The 22,180-nt window shown below is 35.6% G+C and overlaps 4 protein-coding genes across 4 annotated transcripts; 1 reads left to right on the forward strand and 3 right to left on the reverse strand.

The window, feature by feature from the left end:
* Positions 1-592: 592 nt before the first annotated feature.
* Positions 593-1,783, forward strand: LOC117622348 (LOB domain-containing protein 22-like). The gene has a single exon (XM_034352998.1). It carries the CDS (start codon positions 746-748, stop codon positions 1,649-1,651), a length of 906 nt encoding a protein of 301 aa, XP_034208889.1. The 5' UTR covers positions 593-745; the 3' UTR covers positions 1,652-1,783.
* Positions 1,784-2,307: 524 nt separating this feature from the next.
* On the reverse strand, positions 2,308-4,713 carry LOC117622945 (putative pentatricopeptide repeat-containing protein At1g17630). The gene has a single exon (XM_034353763.1). The coding sequence runs from the start codon at positions 4,620-4,622 to the stop codon at positions 2,451-2,453; it is 2,172 nt and encodes a 723-aa protein (XP_034209654.1). The 5' UTR covers positions 4,623-4,713; the 3' UTR covers positions 2,308-2,450.
* Positions 4,714-5,011: 298 nt separating this feature from the next.
* On the reverse strand, positions 5,012-11,834 carry LOC117621532 (chaperonin CPN60-like 2, mitochondrial). Its single transcript, XM_034352080.1, has 17 exons — positions 11,714-11,834; positions 11,124-11,255; positions 10,682-10,841; positions 10,331-10,506; positions 9,804-9,899; positions 9,606-9,710; positions 9,002-9,088; positions 8,797-8,886; positions 7,954-8,034; positions 7,808-7,876; positions 7,662-7,739; positions 6,493-6,588; positions 6,309-6,408; positions 6,126-6,229; positions 5,929-6,034; positions 5,436-5,514; positions 5,012-5,351 (listed from the first exon to the last, which is right to left on the reverse strand). The coding sequence occupies exons 1-17, from the start codon at positions 11,771-11,773 to the stop codon at positions 5,246-5,248; spliced, it is 1,725 nt and encodes a 574-aa protein (XP_034207971.1). The 5' UTR covers positions 11,774-11,834; the 3' UTR covers positions 5,012-5,245.
* A 1,784-nt stretch (positions 11,835-13,618) lies between these two features.
* On the reverse strand, positions 13,619-14,923 carry LOC117622059 (NDR1/HIN1-like protein 13). The gene is made up of 2 exons (XM_034352574.1): positions 14,800-14,923; positions 13,619-14,736 (listed from the first exon to the last, which is right to left on the reverse strand). The coding sequence occupies exon 2, from the start codon at positions 14,688-14,690 to the stop codon at positions 13,926-13,928; it is 765 nt and encodes a 254-aa protein (XP_034208465.1). The 5' UTR covers positions 14,691-14,736; positions 14,800-14,923; the 3' UTR covers positions 13,619-13,925.
* Positions 14,924-22,180: the final 7,257 nt, after the last annotated feature.

Consider the following 22,180-nt stretch of genomic DNA (forward strand, 5'->3'; position numbering starts at 1 on the left):
GATTTCAGTGTTTGAATTCATATATATCGAATTTTGTAAATGATAGTATAGAAATTGTGAAATGACGCCTATTTTGGTGGAAATTAAACTCAAGAATTTGATGCTCCAATTTTCACAACTTTTTCCGTGCGTCATTTAATAAATTCCGGCCTTAAGTTGCCAAACAAGGGAGTTGTAAATTTCTCCTCTTAAATTTTTGACTTTTAACTAAATTCCGAGTTTTTAACATGTAAGCCTTTACATTTATCTGTTCTATTATTGAATTAGAGGATTGCATGCACAAAAAGGACATGATTGCAGTTTCCTTCTCTCCTCTGTCTCACTCTTGCACCGAATCAAAATTGGATGGACAATGCTTATCTGGTTTACCCAAAAATAGATACACCATGCTCTTCTTTTTTCTTTTTTTGGTTAAAGATTAATCATTCGGACACTCTATTTTTGAGTTTCCACAAATTAGAAAACATCTAATATTACAACACCCTACACTAAACATATCATTAACCAAAAATATCACCAATCCACAACTGAATCGGTTAAGATCTGCCTCTCTGTCTCTCTTATGTGTCCACCTTTCCTCTCATCTCTCCCCATCCCTCATCCCACTTCCCCCTTCATTTCCATTGAGAAAATAAGGGAAACCCCCCAGAAAAAAAAGCCTCATCAAGAAAAAAAACCGCCTCTACCACCCCCGCCGGAGACGCATTCGATTACCAACAACAAATCAACCCAAAAAGAAATTATCATGAGTAGTATTAGCAACCATACTCATCATCAAATCCCAACACCAACAACACCTACTACAACAAAAGGTAACGGCAACGCCCAAGCTTGCGCTGCTTGCAAATACCAACGCAGGAAGTGCGCTCCTGATTGCATTCTCGCCCCTTTTTTCCCTCACGATCGCCAACGCCAGTTCCTCAACGCTCATAAATTGTTTGGCGTCAGCAACATCACAAAAATTATCAAACACCTTAATCTATCCGACAAGGAAGAGGCCATGCGCACCATCATCTTCCAGTCTGATATTCGAGCCAACGATCCTGTTGGCGGGTGCTACAGAATCATTCGGGAGCTGCAGCGTCTCATCGAGTATAACAAGGCAGAGCTCGACATTGTTCTTCACCAGCTAGCCATATGCAGAGCACAAGCACAAGCACAGCAGCAGCAGCAGCAGAACCAGATTCAAATCCCAGAAGTTGGAGATCAGAATTCATGTGATCAGTTGATTAATATGGACCCTTTGAGTTTTTACAACAACCAAGTTGCCCATTACCATTATGTTCAGCCTCATCCTCATGCATTGCCTGCTGTGCAACAAGAACAACAGCAACAAGAAGTGCCCTATGTGCTTGTTCAAAATAACAATATTAATAGCCCTAATAGTAATAGCAATAACAATAATAATAACCCACATCAGCATTTGCATGAAGATATGAACATGTGGGCCATGCAAGATTCTATGTCTTCATTGGATATCAAGCATGGTGGTGGTATGAATGCCAATGATTGTGAAGATTTGAAGCCCTTTGTTGAGATTCCTTGTGATGATGATCAGAGAAATGGGGAGGTCAGGTTCCAGCCTGAGGATATTGGTGATCATCAGCAGAGGTTTGTAGTACCAAACACAAAATTACTTATATCATCATAATGTTTCTTTTATCTTTTATCTTTTTTAAATTAAGGGAGAGTTGGGTTAGATTCAAGGGTGAAGTTTTACCGCTTGAGTTAGAAGCCCCTACATGATTTTAAATTATATGTAGCTAATCTTCTTTATGATTCATGAATTGAGTCAATAAATGACCTTTTTTTTTTAATGTATTCAAGACTGGGTTGTTTAAGATTTTTCTTGTGTTACCAACTAGTTGTTGTTGGTGTGATATTTTTCTTCTCAATGTTGAAAGAAGTTCTGAGTTTGAATCCCCTTTCTCGTGACTGAAAAACCAATTTTCTTGCATTTGTTATGGATCAAATTCAAGAAGGCAATGTATGTGTGCCTCCAAATAGTACGAAACACAAAAGAATTAAAGCACATTCCATGTCCATGAAAAACCGAACGCTCCATTAATTAAAGCCAAAATAAAAAACTGGCCGAAACTCTAACCCAAGTGTAATTGGACTCAGAGTCTGAGCCCATGGGTTAGGGTTCTAACTATGTTCCTCTTTCCGTACTCATAACCCAAAGTTAAGAGAAGAAAATTTTTTGCTCACCAGAAGTCTCTGAAAGCAAAAGAAATGAATATATTTAATGTAACTCAGTTGGGTGAGTTAATTGCCATTTATAAAGAAAATGGGAATTATCTACAAAGACAATACATCTAACCATCTTAGCAAAAATAACATATAATCTAAGCAATCGCTTGTCACCTTTGAGAAGAAATTGGTATTGAAACTGGAGTTAAATGTATTATGTCTAGCCTCTCTCACTATGCCTCACCCATAAGATTCAGCTATTTGTCAACGTTCTGTTGAATGATTCTCTTATCGGGTATATAGCCCTCACTCTCCATTTGAAGCGCCAAGTCTTTGAGGATACCATGAATTAACTCCAAGCCTCCTTGCATAGTGTTCCCTGCTGAAAACATAAAGAATTTGTTCTTCACCTCAATCCAACTCTGGCCCCGGATTTTCTTCAATCCCTTTGTCTTTGCTGAGATCCTCACCTTTGCCGAGTCCTCCCATCTCCCGCTAGCAGCATAAATATTGGACAGCAGCATGTAGCTCCCTGTAATTTCTGAGTTCATGTTGAAAATGTGGGTGGCAGTTTCTTCTGCGATATCTGTATTTTTGTGCATCCTACAAGAATTGAGAAGGGCACCCCAAACACAGGCGTTGGGTTCCATTGGCATGTTTTTCACAATGTTGCTTCCTTCATGCAATAACCCAGCACGGCCAAGAAGATCAACCATGCATGCATAGTGCTCCATCTGGGGTTCTATACCATAAATTCCAATCATCTGGTCAAAAAGGCGACAACCCTCAGTGACTAGCCCGACATGACTACAAGCAGAAAGAACAGCAATAAATGTTATGTTGTCTGGCTTGAATCCCGATTCGAGCATCTGGTAAAAAATTCTTAGAGCATTCTCACCAAGCCCATGCATCCCATACCCAGCAATCATAGTGTTCCATGAGATCAAGTCCTTAATGTCAATATTCTCAAATACTAGATGCCCTTGCTTAAAACTTCCACACTTTGTGTACATATTAACCAAGCCATTCCCAACCAACATGTTAGCTTGCATCAAAGCCCTAACCACATGACCATGAATTTCCTTACCAAGATTCAGTAGTGCTAATTCAGCACAAACAGATAAAACACTGGATATAGTGACAGAATTGGCCATTACTCCTATACTCTGCATCTGCCGAAAGAGTTCTAGAGACTCCTCTCCTCGTCCCTTGGAAGAAAAACCTCCAATAACAGCACTCCAACTTATGATGTTAGGTCTCATAAATGGATGATCATTCAGCTGGGAAAATATTGTGAAAGCCTCATCACACAAACCAGATTCAGCATAACATGAGATCAAAGCATTCCAACTGACAAGGTTCTTGCTTTCCATCCCCAAAAACAATTTGTCTGCATCTTCTACATGTCCACATTTTCCATACATGCATATTAGAGCATTTTCCACAAACAAGTAATCTTTGAAACCACCCCTTATAACATACCCATGAATCATCTTACCCCTGTCAACCACAGCCAAATCAGCACATACGGATAACACCACAGCAAGCACCTCAGCAGTAGTCCCAACTCCTCTAACCCTCATCATACCAAACAACTGTATGGTCTCTTCACAGCGGCCACAGCGAGCATGACTTGACAATAATGAAGTCCAAGTCACAGGGTTCGGCTCCAACCCCTCTAACTCCATCCTCCTAAACATCTCAGTAGCACCATCACAATCATAGTTAAAAGCATAACCGGAGACCATAGTATTCCACGAAACATAGCTTCTGACACGCATTCTATCAAACAACCGGCGGGCACAATCCATTCGACCAACTTTTCCGTACATTCCTATCAACTCATTGACAACATGAAGATGATTCTGAAAACCCATTTGTAAAACATGACTATGCACATTCTTGGACAACTTAAGCCTATCCATAAACGCACAGGCCCTAATAACCAAAGGAAAAGTAAACCCATCTCCCAAAACCCCAAGGTTTGTCATTTTATCATACAGTTTGAGTGCTTGTTCATAGAACCCATGAGAGACATTAGCTCTAAGAATTGAATTCCACAAGAGCAAGTTTGATCTGCCCTCAACTGGGCCGGTGTCAAAAACTTTCTGGGCATCAAAGATGAGCCCAATGCGTGCATAAGCAGTCACAAGTTTGGCGGCCAAGAATTCCGACTGAGACGTGCCGGTGGTGATAATTTGGGCATGAACTTGTTTGCACTGTTTATGTCCAGTGCATTGCCGAAGAATGTGTTCAAAGAAATCAAGAAATTCATTGTGGGTGGTACAGGACGGGTGTGATATGATCTGGGTCTGATGAATATGGCCGGGTTTAGAGAAAGAACGGCTAAGTTTTGGTGGGAAACGGAAATGGTTATGATGGAGACGCGAAGAGGTTGATATGAAACATTGAGACGAAGCATGAAGCATGAAGAAGTTGAGATTTTGAAAAACAGAGCCGTTGTCATCAAGAAATGGTGGTGGTTCTATCAGAAGTTCATAAGTTGGCGGGAGAAATAACTTGTTCGAAGCAGCTGAATATTTAAAAAGAACTAGCTTTTCTTTCCTTAAAAAAAAAAAAAAAATTTATTTTTTAATTTTGAAAATTTGAAGTATTTACATGTTAATATACTTTCTTTTTTTTTCTTTTTTTTTACTTATCATAGTATCTCATTTCATTTAATGCATCCATCCTCCATAAGATTTGAATTTGATCTCCTCAAACAAAATAAAGATGGAGCGCCACTAGGTCAAATCATCATGATCACAAACTCAACATACTGAATCATAATTATGTTATATTATTACAATAGATTAACTATAACTAATATGAGTACGTTTTCAGTAGAGAATCATTCACCAGTTCCACATGATGTTGCTGTTAAACTAAAATATTATTAATGATTTGTGGAATTGCCATTGCCTTTCAATATCGACAACTGAATTCCCGTATCAAAATAATTATTGTTCTAGAAAAATAGATAACACAAGGCCCTATATTGTTACATAACACACTCCATGATGTTGCTGTTCAATTTAGTGACTTTTACAAGTTAGTAGCCTCCCAAAGCATCCATATCTGGCACACGGCTGGGAGGTTTTTTCTCATTTGGTTTGTCCACCACAGCTGCCTCAGTTGTAGTCAACAGCAACGAAACACTGCAAAAGAGAACGCATACCGGTTTGAGATAGCAGAACACCACATACAAAAGCGTTTATCACAAAACAGACCACCCATTTCACCTGGCAGCGTCTACCAAGGCGGTTCTAATGACTTTCAGAGGATCTATGATTCCAGCCTTCACCATGTCAACGTATTCCCCTATTCACAAGCACCGCAATTAAGTGGCAGGAAAAGAAGCGGAGAATGTTTAGAATAGCCAAACTTGCGAATAAGTTCAGAAGCTGAAACTTTGATAAGATCTCACCGGAACGATGAAAAATGATAACAAAGCAAGCATAGGAACTCAAAAGTTATTTTCTGATATCAGTTTGTTATATAATGAACATATTTCAAGTGCTTTTCATCTGTAATTGGGAGGAAAGTGTTTAAGAACAACTCAACTTGGCCAACATAAAGACGGAATCCTTCGTTTTAATCAATCAAACCAAATAACAACAAAATCAAGATAGTTTAGAAACGATAGAGCTCAAGAACAGGTAATAAATGTCATAAAGTTGGCCAAGATGTAAGTATTGAAATAAAGAAAAACAACATAGAAAATGAAAAACCAACCTTTAGCCGCATCATAACCCAATTTAGGATCATCTTGTTCCAACAATTTACCAAGAACCAGTGGACCATCAAAACCAGCATTTGAAACTATAGTGAACGTAGGTGCCTATTCCAAGTAAACAATATGTACACCGTCAGGAAAACTTACAAAAATAAACCCCCAAAAAGAAATGCCAAGAGACTCAATTGAAGTAAACCTTAAGAGCATTCTGGATTATTTGTACTCCTCTTCTTTGGTCTTCATTTTGCACTTGAAGGTTATCCAAAGCTTTTGTAGCATACAAGAGAGCAACACCACCACCTAAAGACAACACTCATGCTTTTATTATGCGGGGAGAGATGAAAACATATTTGACTGACAAATGGCAAAATCAACCGACCTGGCACAATACCCTCTTCCACAGCTGCTCTTGTAGCATTTAAAGCATCTGTTACCCTATCTTTCCTTTCCCCGACTTCTGCCTCACTAACCCCTCCAACCTGTTAGAAGAAAAAGATATGTTAGTATCTAAGAGCATAAAATACGCAACACATGACAGCAATTCATAAAGGTGAATAACATACCTTGAAAACAGCAACTCCATCAGATAGCTTTGACAGCCGCTCCTGTGCTTTCTCCTTGTCAAACATGGCGGTACTCTTCTCCATTGCTGTTCTCAACTGTAAAATATATTTAGTGTTAATAGACTGCTCAAAAACCTTCGACAGTGCTTTCTCTAATTTATCGGTTGATAATATCAGATCTACCTGAACCCTCGTCATGGTCTCTCTTTAAAATTCATAAAAGTTATTTTAATCATGAATAAAGCTAAACAACTCTAAGCAAATATTAAGAATTAGCAAATATTTTACAAATTTACAGATGGTTTCAGGAAGTACAATATGAGAAACCTGGGCTCTTTTGCAAAGAAAAAAAACTTGAGGAACACTTCTGAAGGATCTTCATATTCAGCAATTAATAAATCTTTTGGGTCTTTTTAACTGGAAAATCAGTTGTTTGTTCCAAGACTACTTAAGCTAGGACTTACTCCAGTGGGGAAAATACACAACAATAAAAAAAAAGTAAATTTGCAGGGGGGAAGAAAGACACCTATTATTAAAAGGTGTGAACCTAGAAAGGCACACTACTTCCTGCTAGACGAATTAATAAGACTTTCTAAAACAACATGCAACGTATTTCTGTTACACAAGATAAGGATTGACTTGGAACAATAGCAGCAGTGTTGTTATAACTGCTTTGTAACTTTCTAACAACCTGACTCTTTAATTTGCATTGTCATTGTCAGCATACAAGATTTACCATAGGGCAGTCCTTGGATCTAAAGCATGCATTCCAAAACACAAAGACAAAGAGAAATGATGCCCCTGAAGAGGGGGCCAAACAGTCGCTCATTTCAGTTGAGTTGAAATAGAGTTCTGTTCAGTATGAGAGAAACCTATGCCTGTATAAATATTTAGTGAACGATAGTATCATTCAGTAGAACCAGATGAATAAAAATAGTGCTTAAGGTTATTGTTAATCATGTGCAAGAATTTGCGGAAAATTTTAAATTACATGCATATAACTAATTTAAGGACATATTCAAATTTTTACATCGAGTTATAATTCTTAAAAAAAACACACTGTGATTCACATAATCGACAATAAGATGTACAAGAAATACATATGACTAATATATCAATAGAAGTTTAACTGACAACATTAGAAAAGGGAAATCTATGTAAGGGCAAACCTCCTCGCATCTTTCTTCAATCTGTTTCTTATCCCCACCTCCATGTAGAATGATGGTGTCGTCAAGAGAGACAGTCACCTGTTTTAAATTTGGTCATGATTTGCCACACATATAAGTAAAACATATCATGCAGTGAAAATGCACACCTTTTTTGCAGTACCAAGCATTTCAAACTGGACTTTGTCAAGAGTTAAACCACGGTCTTCTGTAATAACCTGTATAACGAATGCATAATTACACTACTACAACTTACAAGTCATGTATATAATATAATGCTTTGAAACTGTATTACCTCTCCCCCAGTAAGAACGGCGAGATCATCTAAATTAGCTTTCCTGTTTTCCCCAAAACCAGGAGCTTTGATAGCACAAACCTAACAATATTCCACTTGTCACAATAGTGCATGTAGAAATGAAAAAGTACAAAATTTATGTCAAAACATCATGCTAATTGGAAAACATCAAACGTAAAACATATGTATAGATACTCGCCAAAACAATACACTATTCATCCATTCATAATATGAGTAAGCAAAAATTTAGGACCCTAGTTTAAGAGATATACTTTGTAATATTTTAATTTTTTTTGTAGTTCCCTGCAAACAATTTCCTTTCATGTTATAATAATTCTTCAACTCATATGGTTTCATTCAAAACAATCCCTTAGGGTTTCTAGGCAGATAATAAATCACACTTCCAAGAAAAAAATGCAGAAATGCTTACGTATATAGAAATGCAGCCATGCATGCATGAAAACATATATGATATATATATATATATATATACATCACTGATATTTCTTCTCTCACACTATGATATATCTACATCACTGATATTTCTTCTCTCACACTATGATGAGATGCATCTCCAATACGATTAATACAATTTATTTATTTTTGGGTAAGAGATACATGTTCTCAAAAGAGATATGTAGATGTATAAATGTCTTCTTCTACATGTTCTCAGATAAAGACATATCTACCAACACCATGCTGCCTCTAGATGACACATTTTGGCTATCAAAATGTTTAGTATTTCACAACCAACTCATATAATTGAAATTGAAATTGAAACAACATATGCTTCTTGTATCATCCAATGCATGATGAACCTTGCACAGTAAGTCAAAAGCACACCTTAACCCCAGCATGATGTTTGTTGAGTATTAGCATAGCCAGTGGATCACCTTCGACATCCTCGGCCACAATAAGAAGTGGTCTAAGTTTCTGTTTAAAATTAGATGGAAAGAGGAACAAGAGATGAATATCTTATCTATATTTCAAATGATTATTTACTCACCGTTGAACATAAAAGGTAAACAATCAGAAACATGCTACTTACGTTTACTGCCAGCTCTAGTATTTTCACAAGTGAATTCAGGTCCGAAATTTTCTTTTCATAAATGAGGATCAGTGGGTTTTCCAGTTCCTGCAGACATGAAAATTGTAACTTCCATATTTCAGGTCAAATTAAATTATAAGTTAAGAGATTACATTGGTGAAATAAAGATCAAGCACGAAGGAAAGAAGAAAAAACAATAAAGACAGCATGTTCCTTTTTACAAAAGTTTACAATTGAGTAGCCTTAAAACTATGGCAGAAACAAACACAAAATGACCACATATATATAAACTGATGACAAGGTAGATAAAGCATAAACCTTCAACTCAATAAAGGCGAGAATACATAAGCAACTACATGAACAGGACCGTCACAAGAGTCCAAGACCAAAGTTAAGTCCGTGAATATTAGGGTAAATATGGCCAGGTTGAAATATTTTCAGACCTCTGGTGCTAAGAGATATTTAAAATAAATAAATAAAGTAAATTTGCTTTTTAAGGAATATACAGACAAGCAAAAGTTCACAATAATCCATTAGCAAATATTTAGTGCTGACTTTGTTGTATCATAATTAGGAATAGGAACTAATCCACATTTCTGCTTACACATTTCTGAGTCTTTTGGTCAGTGATAAAGTAAGGAGAAATGTAGCCTCTGCCTAGCTTCATCCCTTCCACCACTTCCAATTCATTATCCAAAGTATTCCCATCCTACAAAAATATGAAAATTTGAGGAACCATAACAAACAACTCACATGTTTGTCAAACATAATAATTTACAAAATAAAAATAAAAAATGCTCACAGCAACAGTAATGACTCCTTCCTTCCCCACTTTCTCCATTGCTCTTGCTATCAGCTCTCCAATCTCTCGTTCACCATTTGCAGAAATAGTAGCAACCTATTTCATAATATTATTCAAGCCGGAATGTCCAATAAAACAATGATTGAGATATGTAGTGCAACTTATTTGTCATATGAAAATCCAGTCAGAGCAATCAACATTATGCATGAGCACAAACACTTCAAACCATTCACCTAAGCTTTAATTGGTATTTCAATGGAGAAACTATAATAATACCCTCAGCATGTTTCGAAAGGCTGCCCTGCTCTCATGTTTCTATGGAAAGACCCGTCATACAAGATAAAGTGTAGTTAACGAGACTTATAAAGAGCACAACTTTCACTGAACTTATAGGAAATAGATTTTATCAATTACCAAAACTAAAGAAATTTTTTAAAGTACATCCCCATCTATTTCCTGTCCTCATAGGAGGATCTGTATAATATGGTTTGGGATTTCAACATTTTTTTTCCAAGAAGTCACATCACCTGTGTAATCTCGTCTGGTGTGCTTATCATCAATGCTCTCCTTTTCAGATCAGAAACAACAGCATCAACTGCCATATTGATACCAATGCGCAAATCCATTGCATTTACCCCAGCAGCTATTGACTTGCAACCTTCTGTGAGTATTGCTTGGGTCAGGACAGTTGCACAAGTCGTACCTGGAATACGATGATCAACACCTCTCCGAGAAAGACTTTAATATTTTAATTTACATGACCAATTTTGACATTTGAGCTTCCATTGTGCAACTAAAGTGAAGTCCCTGAGTCAGGAGGCCTATTCCTTAACCTCAAATTTAGTTATGTTTATGAGATAGATTTGAGAAAGAAGTACCGTCTCCTGCAGCAGTATTAGTAGCTTTAGCAACCTGCTTCACAAGATCGGCACCCACATTCTTGTACTTTCCCTTGAAACTAATGCTTTTTGCAACAGTAACACCATCCTTTGTGACCTTTGGATCCTTGTGACTGTTCTCAATTATCACATATCGACCCTGAATCAATCAACCAGCATGAGACAAAAGATAAAACCTCAGTGATTTTTCATTTCACTTTCGCTGTAAGAAATCAAATCTAGGACTACAAAGAATTCACTTAAACCATCAGCTACAAGAGATTTGGCTCTCACTACTGTTCCTTGTTCATGCAACTTATATTTATACTAGTAAAGAAATGTCCATTACACATTGAGCTCCACGGGAAATTATATTAATGAAGTATGACCAAAAAAACAAAAAAAATACCTAGATAGAAATGTAAGAATATTAATCCATTACCTTTGGTCCCATTGTAACTTTGACAGCCTCTGCCACCTCAGAGACACCTTGCAACAAAGCGGCGCGAGCCCCAACCCCGAAACTGATATCTTTTGCCACATAATTCCTATTACATATAACCCTACTACATACCTTTCCAAATCACATCAACAACCAACAAAAGAAAAAGTTCATAACCATCAGTCAGCAATGCATTGATGAACAAAAAACATTCAATAAAGAAATTTCAGAAAACTTGGAGTCTTTCATATTAAATCACCCAACTTAATCAATCAATCAAATTATGATCCTTCAAATATAACCATATGCTCCGTTTGGTTTTTAAGAAAATGCAGGAAAAGAAACCAAACTAAATTTACAAACTTTGTGGTCATATTGAGCTTCTTATCATATGACAGTGCGAAACTAAGTTCATGTTTCATTTCCCAGAAACCAAATAATAGCATGAACACTAAAAATGCAACATTCCCTTTTCCGCAAACTTTCCCAGAAGAGTTTCAAGAAAGAAGAAATGTAAAGCAAAATAGTATGAAATGCCATGAATGAAAATGGAATTTGTGAGCAAAAAAGAACAGAAAGTTAGTAGCTACCAATTTCCTGGAAGTCGAAGAAGCGACGGAAGACGCTAATTTTGAAGCTATTCGATACATGGCCGGAATTGCACTCACAGAGACACTGATGAGGGTGATGAGCGTCTGCAAAGAAAAACAGTGTTTTGGGTTTGAAAGTCAGGGGCTTTAGTAGGGTTTTAGCCTTTTAGAATGAGTAAATTTGGGTTTGGGCTTGCAATTAAGATTTATAAGCCTGTTGAGGCATATTGGGCCTCTTGAGATTTATGACCAATGGTCTTCTGTTATTTTATTTCCTTTTTGCTTTTCTCGTAATGTTAATGTATCATCATCAAGAGAAATTATTGTATGATAGTAAGTCTTCGTTTGGTGTTATCAATTTATGTGTTATATACTATGAACAAGTGAAGATTTTATAAAGTATCGATAAAAATAAACATGTTATAGTCACATCACAACCAAAAATGATTTAGATGTATCACCATGCTCGACATTCACTACATATGAGATCATTGTATTTTTATTATTAGCATTCGTCACCAAACACCACCTTTGTTTGATAAGATAAAGCACTTTATAATTAGTGGCGATAATGCTTCTTCTTGCACATCACAATCAAAGGTAACAATTATTATTAGCATTCGTCACCAAACACCAGCTTTATTATATCTACTGGTCATAAACATCGCTTGTAATGTAGTCTTGTTATTTCTACAATCTCAAAACAGGTCGTGTGAATGTGGATTCCTTGGTCAGAAAATGTGGATTCTATATACAAAGTGAATTTTCCTTCCAATAAAAAAGAATTGTACGATACACTAAGTGATTAGTTGAGATGGTAAACGAATAGAAACTTTGGATGAAATTGCACGAATGATGGGATTCTTTATGGGTAGTGAAAATTGGTCAACAAAGTGCTTACTAGGTTATACCCATTGAGGGAATTTGCTATTGATGATGAATTTGTGCATTTGTCAAGTCAACTTGGTATATTGTACAAAACATAACTAAGCTATATGTGTGTAGAGGTTCGTCTCAATTTAAGTTTCTAATGATATATGAATCTATATACGTGTGTAAACGTTTGCCTCAATTTAAATTTCTAATGATATATGAATTTTTGGATATCAACTGATACGGCAATGATTCATTTGTTTTCAGTCTACGTTTTTTCTGGACCATGAATGATGAAACAGTCATGACATATTTGTAGCACATGCTATTCAGTCATTGTTAGCAGAGGAAGTGCTTTCCATGTTTCCAAACACAACATGCACGGCAGGCCAAAGCACTTCCTTTTACCTAGAAAAATACTTTTGGGGCCCATCCTCACTGTTCAAACTTCAAAATTCAATTATTGAAGCCGCGCCCACCGACACAAATATCAAATTTTTACTTGCACATTACACAAACTTAAATACAAACTGAACTAAATTGCTTATTTTTCCTGGCATAACTGACATGAAAATGCAAAATAATGCCCACAACTGAAAGAAAGAAAAAAAAACTTGTTTCCATCTTTTTATTTCATTTTTGTAAACTACTGTATGTAAAACCCAATTTTATTTTTCTGAATATATATTTTACCCACGAAAGAATCCAAATATCAAGATCTGGCCTAATGCGAGACTGAAAAAAATGAAAAAGGAGTTGAGTTTGTGGTTTGCTACCTACCGTTTGTGGTTGGGGACTCTACTAACCCGACGATAAGGACTGTGCTTTGTCCGACTTCACCTGCCTAAGGTCAAGGTGAATAGCTCAAAACCACCACTCACTCGAGAAGATTTTAATCAAACAACTAATCACTTTAATACCCTATTTAGTTACAAATCCACACTGCTACTAGGCTCAGCAATTTCCTTTTTCTTTTCGCATCTATAAGAGTATTTGACTTTTTTCCCAAACTACATGTTTGCACATGTACAGTTCATATAATACGACTAAATGGAAAAGTGTGATCATATACATCTTGAAACAGATAATACCTAGCTAATACACAAACAATTTCTTAATACAACAACTTAACAACTTGCTTTCTAACACAATATACAATATCAACCACCACCCTTTCTTCCATTAACAAAACATAATAAAAAATAATCACAAAATTAAATTCACAAAAATATAAGACAAATAATACAAAATCTTTGAAAGAAAACAAAACAAAAAATTATATCACCCACCTTTTTTTCTTTTCCTTTTCTTTCTTTAATTTTGCAAATTCAATTTCCCCTCACACGGTCCATTTCCAGATCTTGACTCTAACGTCAACCTTACACTTAGCGTTGGAAGTAGAAGCAGTGGCAGGAGCTTTAGCAGTTGGAAGAGAAGTAACCCTAATCCCCTCACACTTAACCCTAATTCCAATTCTTGGAGTCTTCAGCCCAAGCACCTTCACTCTCACTTTAGTGTCCAACCTGACCTTCAATGGCAGCCCACTTTTGCTCTTAATGTCAGCCTTCAAAGCACTCACTTCACTGCTCTGAAGCTCTTTCCCGCTGCTCGCGATCTTTGCCTTCAACAGCGTCGTGTTCTTCTTCCCATGCACAAAGGAAGGTATGATTCCGTCGCCGATGTCGACGTCGTTGGAGTAGATGGAGATGGCCATGGGGTTGTAGATGAACACGAGTTTCTTGTTCGGGTTTCGAGCGGTGATGTTCAGGTTGAAGCTGGAGGTGAGGTGGGAGTTGGTGGTGAAGTTTAAGGTTTGGAGCTTGAGGGAGGTGACGGAGAAGGAAGGGCGGTGGGGGCGGTAGAAGACGTAGAAGGCTGCGCTGAGGGCGGCGACGATGACGAGCTGGAGTAGGATGAGGAAGATGATCCAGAGGCAGCAGGAGCAGCAGCGGCTTCGGCTGCGGCGGCGGTGGTGGGGTTGGGGACGGTAGGCTGGGCGCGTGTTGCTGTAGAGTTGGGCCTTAGTGGCGGGGAAGGCGGGGTTGGCTGCTGTGGCGGGGGCCGCGGTAGCCGGTTTCGCTGTAGGATAGACTCTGTCTGCCATGGTGTTTGTGTAGGAGAGAGAGAGAGATGGAGAAGGTGTTTGATAATTTTTTTTGAGAGACAAAGGGAGGGACAAAAGTGTTTGCTTTTGTATTCGGGAGAGGAGATAAAGCTGGCTTGGTTCAGAAAGAGAGAGAGAGAGAGAGAGAGAGAGAGAGAGAGAGAGATGTTTTGGGGCTTGTTTTGGAGCCTAGAGAGAGTAAAGAAAAAAGGTAGGTGTTATAGAGAGAGAGAGAGAGAGAGAGAGAGAGAGAGAGAGAGGGGGTGTGGTGATGCAAGGTGGAATGGCAATTGGTAAAGAGAGAGGAAGGGAGATAGCAACATTATAACCAAAAGCCTAATTAATAATCTTTAGATCATGCCCACACTTGTCATGGGCGCGTGGTGAACAGATTTGTATTTTCTTATATGAGACGAATTTGTACTTGAATCTAATCAGTTCGTTGCAACTTGCAATTGTAACTTTGGATTTTTTTCCTATAACCTTTATCGATGCCCTACGCCTCTTGCATATTGTTCAATCCAAAATGAAATTTTTTTTTTTTTTTTAAAGTCTGTACTAAGCTTTTATACAATAATACTAATTGTAGAGAATCTTTAAAGAGTCTTTTTCACCTATGCAGCACTTTATATTCTCTTGTCTCTTAGATAATGTGAGAATCTATATTGAGAGTGTATTTGCTGCAATGAAAGGGATTCCTATTTATACATGCATCACTCGAACGCCTTGCCTATCAAGAAGCATTCGAGTGTCCTTTTTGCATTAGACTAGGGGTGGGCACGGTTCGGTTTGGACCGGTTTTTGCCTCAAATTAGAACCGATCCGATACTATTCATGCGGTTTGGTTCGGTTCGGTTTTAATTAAAAAATTCAAAAACCGTCCGGTTCGGTTTGAACCGGTTTCGGTCCGGTTCCGGTTCCGGTTCGGTTTTGAACCGGATTATAAAAATTATTTTTTTAAATTGTTTTGTAATACAATTCTCAACTGAAATATTATTTTTTTACTTGAAAATTAACAAATTATTCAATTTCATATAATTAATAAATATTAAAGTGAGAAAAGAGAGATATTTTGACATTGAACTTGGATAAATATTAGGTTTTTTTTAGTGAAATTAAAAATATAGCATTAAATATAAATATATATTGAAATTATTATTTTTTTTAGTTTCACCGGTTCGGTTCGGCCCGGTTCGATTTTTGAAGACATGGAACCTGATCCGAATCCGGTCCAAACCGGTCCGGTTCGGTTTTTGACCGGTTTTTGACTTTTTGGTCAACTTGGTTTTTTTCCGATTTGGTTCGGTGTGGTTCGGCTCGGATTTCCGGTTTGCCGGTTTGAGTGCCCACCCCTACATTAGACTAGGTTTGTTTCAATCCATATTGTATTAGAAATCCTATTAACACTTGTGTTATACTTTAATAAGCTCTGTTCAAGTGTTTATCTCATAAGGTTAAGTTCTATTCCCTAATTGATCAAAATACTCCAGTCCTCTTAGGATTAGAAGATCATCTTTCATGGACTAAGATAATAAATTGTCTTACATTTTTTTTCCCGAAAAAATCATCACGCTTGCTCATGAATGAATTGATGTATTTGTTCCCCCTTAAAATATATAATTAGTCAGTCTATTGAATAATGCAGGTACATTGTTCTTTCATGGGAATATAAGAAGAATTGATGATGCTGATTTCCAAAAAAGAAAAGAATAATTGATGTGTAAGAGACAAAAATAACATGTTTAATTAAGTTTAATTGATTAAATTTGGCAATAATAGAGTGCATCACACGCGCCTAGATGAAATTAACCAAACATACAGATATCGATCTCCATCTCACCTGCTTTTGGACTGAGTCTCTCACACACACAGAGCTGCGCATGGCACACGTGTGAAGATGATGTCCACTGTTCATCATGGAAGTGGAGGACAATTTTTCCACGACACAGATGTATCATCTACTTCTTTTACATGTAGGCATCCCTTAAATAATTATTTGTGGGCTCACTTTATATTCATATTGTATTTCATAACAAATACAATCATATACTTTTATAATTAATTTAAGTACGATAAAATATGCGATTAAACATTTTAAAAAAGATTGTGTATACCAACAATGTGTATTTAATGAATGTTTAAAATTTATCTAAGGAGGTGGTTTAGAGAGTCTGTATGAGGAGTGTAACTTATAGTTTTTTACGGCCATGCTCCTAGGGGGACCAGGGGCGTGGTGGGGTGTTGTTGTGGGACTCTATCTGAGGCAAGGTTTCTCCTCCCGGCTTGCGGTTGAGGAGGACCACTACGTTTCGTTTGGTGTATAGTACTCGTCAAATCTTCTAGGGCTTGTGCCCGATTTTTGTACATGTTACCCCTTTTTTCCTCATTAATAAAATACTATCGCCCTTGTGTTTAAAAAATAATAATAATTTATTATGACTCATCAAATAAACGAACCCGATATTTCAAGAAAAAACTAAAATGATAATTATTAATTGAGTCATTAAATAATTTTGAATTAAAGTGAGATTTTTTTGAATTGATATCTTTAAAGGAATACATGAAAAATAGATAATTCAGATTATTGAATATAATACAAAGTAGGCACTGCAAATATCCGTGAATTGAAGCTCCCCTGATAACGTATTTATATGTAACCTTGTTGCAAGACTTGGCTTCTGGTACAGTTATTAATCATGAAGAAGAGGTCAAGCTTGTATATTTGTTAATTTACTCCTGACCGGCCCTTTATCTATAATACTTATTATTGACACTTGATTGAATCATGTGACATATTATTGTCGCACACATGATTCTATTTTCACAACAAATACAATCATATACTTTTATAATTAATTTAAGTATGATAAAATACGTGATTAAACATTTTAAAAAATATTGTGTATACCAACAATGTGTATTTAATAAATGTTTATAATTTATCTAAAAAGGTAGTTTAGAGAGTCTGTTGTGGATGAAAAAATTGTTAATTTTTTTATTTTTCTTTTCTACGGGCAACCCAACAAGAATAGTTGCACTCGCAATGCAACTTGTAATTTATGTCCAACGAACTTTAACCTTTCTGTTTTTCCAATCATGATTGAATAATGGAAGTCAAAGATCCACCTAATTAATTGATCCCCCAACTTCCATAGTGTAATTTATTTCCTTTTAGTTGAACATTATCCATCTGTCCTTGGTGTTTTTATTGTTCTCTTAATTCATGCATTAACGAGTCAAATTATTTTGTTGTTGTTTTGTACTTCCAAATATGAAATTAATAAATAAAAAATTCATCCCAAATCCCTTTACTTCCTCCACCGAAGAAAACCCCCTCAACCACTCTAGTGTGTACTTGATACATTTTCTTATGAATAAAAAATTGAAAAAATCGAATTCGAGATCTTTTAATATTAAAAATAATAGTAAGGTACTTGTAGCTCGAGATATCTTTTAATTTTTTTTATTTATCCTTGTATCCTAAATCTAGGTTCAATTTCCCCCCCTAATGTCGTTCTGTATGAAAAATATTAGAAAACAATCAAATTAATCTTGAGCCGACAGTTTTTCCCCTTTGGGATGATTAGTGCTTGGCCAAAACTTTACGCCAAAGTGGGTTTGATGGTGCAAAGACTTTCCCTCTCTCAACCTTTCCAAATCCATCACCTTTTTTGTGTGTTAAAATGCATGTACAAAAATTCGCAAGCACAAATATATCATTTTCCTTGTAATTTAGCATGTTCCCAGTGTCAAAAAGGCATCGTTGAATTAATCTCAACCGTAAACCTAATTAAATTTCAGATTTACCTTCACAAAGCGAAGAGGCACATTCGTTAAACAAAGACTCAACAGTAAATTCGTTGGAAGTAATTACTTGATTACTGCTAGAAATCCTTTTTTAACACAAATTCTTAATCCGCACTTTATAATCTGTCTTAACTCTAGCTAAAAATTAACTGTCCGGTCGATGGTAGATAGCATCAAACTAAAACAATTGGAGTCAAATCTTTGTGTTAGGAAAAGGTTATAAAAATATGAATTAGTTAAAAATAGATTTGTGATTAAAACACATTAAACTAATATTAATCACCTTGAGCATCCAATGTACATTGAGATTGTTAATTAAGTCATAATTAAGCAAGTGGTTAGCTGAAACTAATTAATGACAACTAGTGGCAGCTGATGGATGGTAGTAGGTAAGAGTTCTTGTTATAAATTATAATAATACTATTTTTTTACAAATGATGGAAAAGATTCATTAGAAAAGGAGGTTTATTAATCATCACCGACAATTCATGATGGAGGGTATTTCTTGCCCAAATAACTAGGTCAAGGTTTCCATTAGCAACAGCTCTAAGGTTATGGGTCATTGTTACCACGAGATTGATTGATGTACATGAGAAATAGAAATGCCTCAAAGCTTAATTGGGTTGGAGTATGGCTGGTTTTGAGATTTTGAGGATCTTATACAAAATTTAAACTGAGACTCTCACATATTTTAATACATAAATAGTAAAAATAATAATTTTTCATAACTTAATGTCATAAAGCAATTATTTTTATATAAAGAAAATTCATCATCAACAAAGGCACAAATTTTGAGTCGTCTTTATGAATTTAGGAATTAGGATATTCATGTTTTGGTGTTGAAATTCCTGAATTTGAAATAAAAACAACAATTCTTTAATGATTGAACAAAATAGCCAAAGAGAGATTGATGAATGATGATGATGATGATTAACTTTTTTTCTTTCTTTTGGTGTTGATTGGAGGTGAAAGCATGATGGTATATATACTAATGGATTATATATATATATATATATATATGTTTTTACAAAGAATAAAAAAGTTTGTAAAGAATAAAAAAGCACACCCAAGGACTTTATTTCTACTTGAAAAGGCCTTAAATGAATAGAAATGCACTTGAAACCAAACCAGCCAAACACAAGATTGTGTCAATGTGCTGCGTGCCGGAATATATATATAAAATATCTATAATATTAATATATAATATACAAGTAAAATATGTTTGGTGGCCTTTAAAAATTGGGGGCTATGCGGTGGCGCTATTTGAACTATCCCAAGGCCGCTCTTAGGTGCGGAATGTCTATGTGCCAGACTATATATGACAAGTATCGTCTAGTTAAAACATATCATGTGTTAGAGGTTTTATGTATATATAATTTAAATTACATACATGTTGTTGGTTAAAATAACGTCCATGAGATTTGAACTTAGCACCTATTCTAACAAATTGTAAATTAAATACCACAAAACAAAATCATCATTGACTAATCTTAAATCCAATTTGTTCGACATTTAAACTCTAAACCAAACAACCATAACCTATCTTCGCTATATATATTTAGAAACCCCTCTCCATTCTATCAACAACATTACAGTGAGGAAGACATACTTTCTCCTTCCTCTTCTCCTCCAAGACCTCTAATGTTGTATTGCTTGTTTTAAAACAATTTTCCACTTCAACCCAAAAAAGAATAAACCATTTTTTATTAGAAAAAAAAAATACATATTGGGCTTGAGAAATAAGTCAATTACTCAACGTGTAAACCATCAAACTAGCCCAAAATAAAAGGTTGGATCAAGTTGTTTGAGTCCATAATCAATTGGTTTCCAAGAAGAAAACCCACTTGATTTACATTAATTAATTCGCAATTTACTTGAGGTCAAACTCGAACCGACGACACGTCCCTTCCCTTGTGCACTATGACAAAATACCTAACTAATCAAGTCAAGAAAAAACAACACAGAAGTTTAAAACCAGCCCAACGATTCAAAACGAACTAATTATACTTTAAGAACTTTGGGTCAATGCAAATTAAATATTAATAATCTTTTGGTGGCTAATGCTAAGAAGAGGTCCATTCATCTATGGTTGATTTTGACAAACCACTAGGAAATGGAAATAGCAACCACAGTGTCTTATTGAGGTGTAAGCAAAGCATCATGGACGACAAAAAGCTATTTGATTAATTTCTATGTCAATATCATAAAGTGTGAAAATATGTCCCATTATCATTGAGGTGGTAACACAATTGACAAGGCTATAGTTAATTAGGTTTAAGGATTGAGAGAAATAGAGAGACCTGGTATATGTGGATGCATTTGTCGAGAAAATATTTTGTATAATTGTAACGTAATGTGACATGATGATGTTGTGCAGTCATCAAAATTGTATCTTAAGATGTAAATTTCAATCACGCTACTTGGTACCGTCATAGAATAAGTCCAAAATTGAAAACAGAATTTGGATGCCATCCTCGTAGTTGTTGTTGTTGATCCAAGTCCTTTAACTTTTGTGTCACGTATGATTACATCCATTTTTCTGATTTTTTGATATTTATATATTATTTTTTTCATTTTTAAATTACTTAGTTATTCCCGTCATGCCCTTGAAAATTAAATAAGGTAAGAAATTAATTTTTATGATAATAATTATCATATTGTCTATCCTAATAATTAGGTATATTATCTTATATTTACCTAGTAATGAGGTACATTATCTTATATTTACCTAATATTTAGGTATATTATCTTATATTTACCTAGTAATTAGGTACATTATTTTATATTTACCTAATAATTAGGTATATTATCTCATATTTACCTAGTAATTAAGTAAATATATGTTGGGAAGACATCATCAATAATACTCCTACTTTCATTGTTTTATATGAATTTTTTTTATTTGTTCTTATGCTTGAAACCTCACAAATCAACCTTATGGATACGTAAAGTTTTATGTTGGTGCTTGCCTATGAGTCTTAATAGAGTGAAAAATAATAATAATAAATAATTTGAAATTTTTTTTTCACCGACAGTCAATGCCACCGACATATACGAGAGACTTGTAAATCTGGTGAGTGATTGACGCCAATTATAGCAAGAACGGTCAATTATGTAATGGAAAATATGGCAGCCATGGCCAACACAGCACATGGTACCTAAACAAGTAACAACTACCAAATCTTTTAGGCTTGTCGCTCATAGAAACACCATCTATTTGCAATGTACATGAAGATGTCAATGTGTTTAGATGTTTCTGATACCATTTTTTTTGTTGGTTTGGGATTTCAATCTGGTGTTGAAAATTCTTGGAAAATTTTCATTCTTATAAGAGCACATTAGTCTCATTGAATTGTCAAATGTTGGCAGCGTGGGCAAATTTGCCACATTAGTCATGTGGTGTGGGGTATTTTGGGACAAAAACTTGAACACGCAACATCACAAGCACAATATTTGCATGTGCAAATTTTGGTCCCATGACACTTGATATGGAATGAGCTTGCCATCCACACAAAACAACTAACTAATTTTTATGTCAATCTATAAAACATGTTTATGACATGAGTTATGTTTTCTCGTTAAATATATTATCGTAAGAATATTGAGTTGTTAGATTGTCAATTTAATTATGTCACGATAAAGAAAATACTACACTTTCCATTATACCATATGGTCGTCTTTTG

The sequence above is a fragment of the Prunus dulcis genome, chromosome 3 (assembly GCF_902201215.1).
Source record: "Prunus dulcis chromosome 3, ALMONDv2, whole genome shotgun sequence".
In the NCBI taxonomy this organism is placed as follows: domain Eukaryota; kingdom Viridiplantae; phylum Streptophyta; class Magnoliopsida; order Rosales; family Rosaceae; genus Prunus; species Prunus dulcis.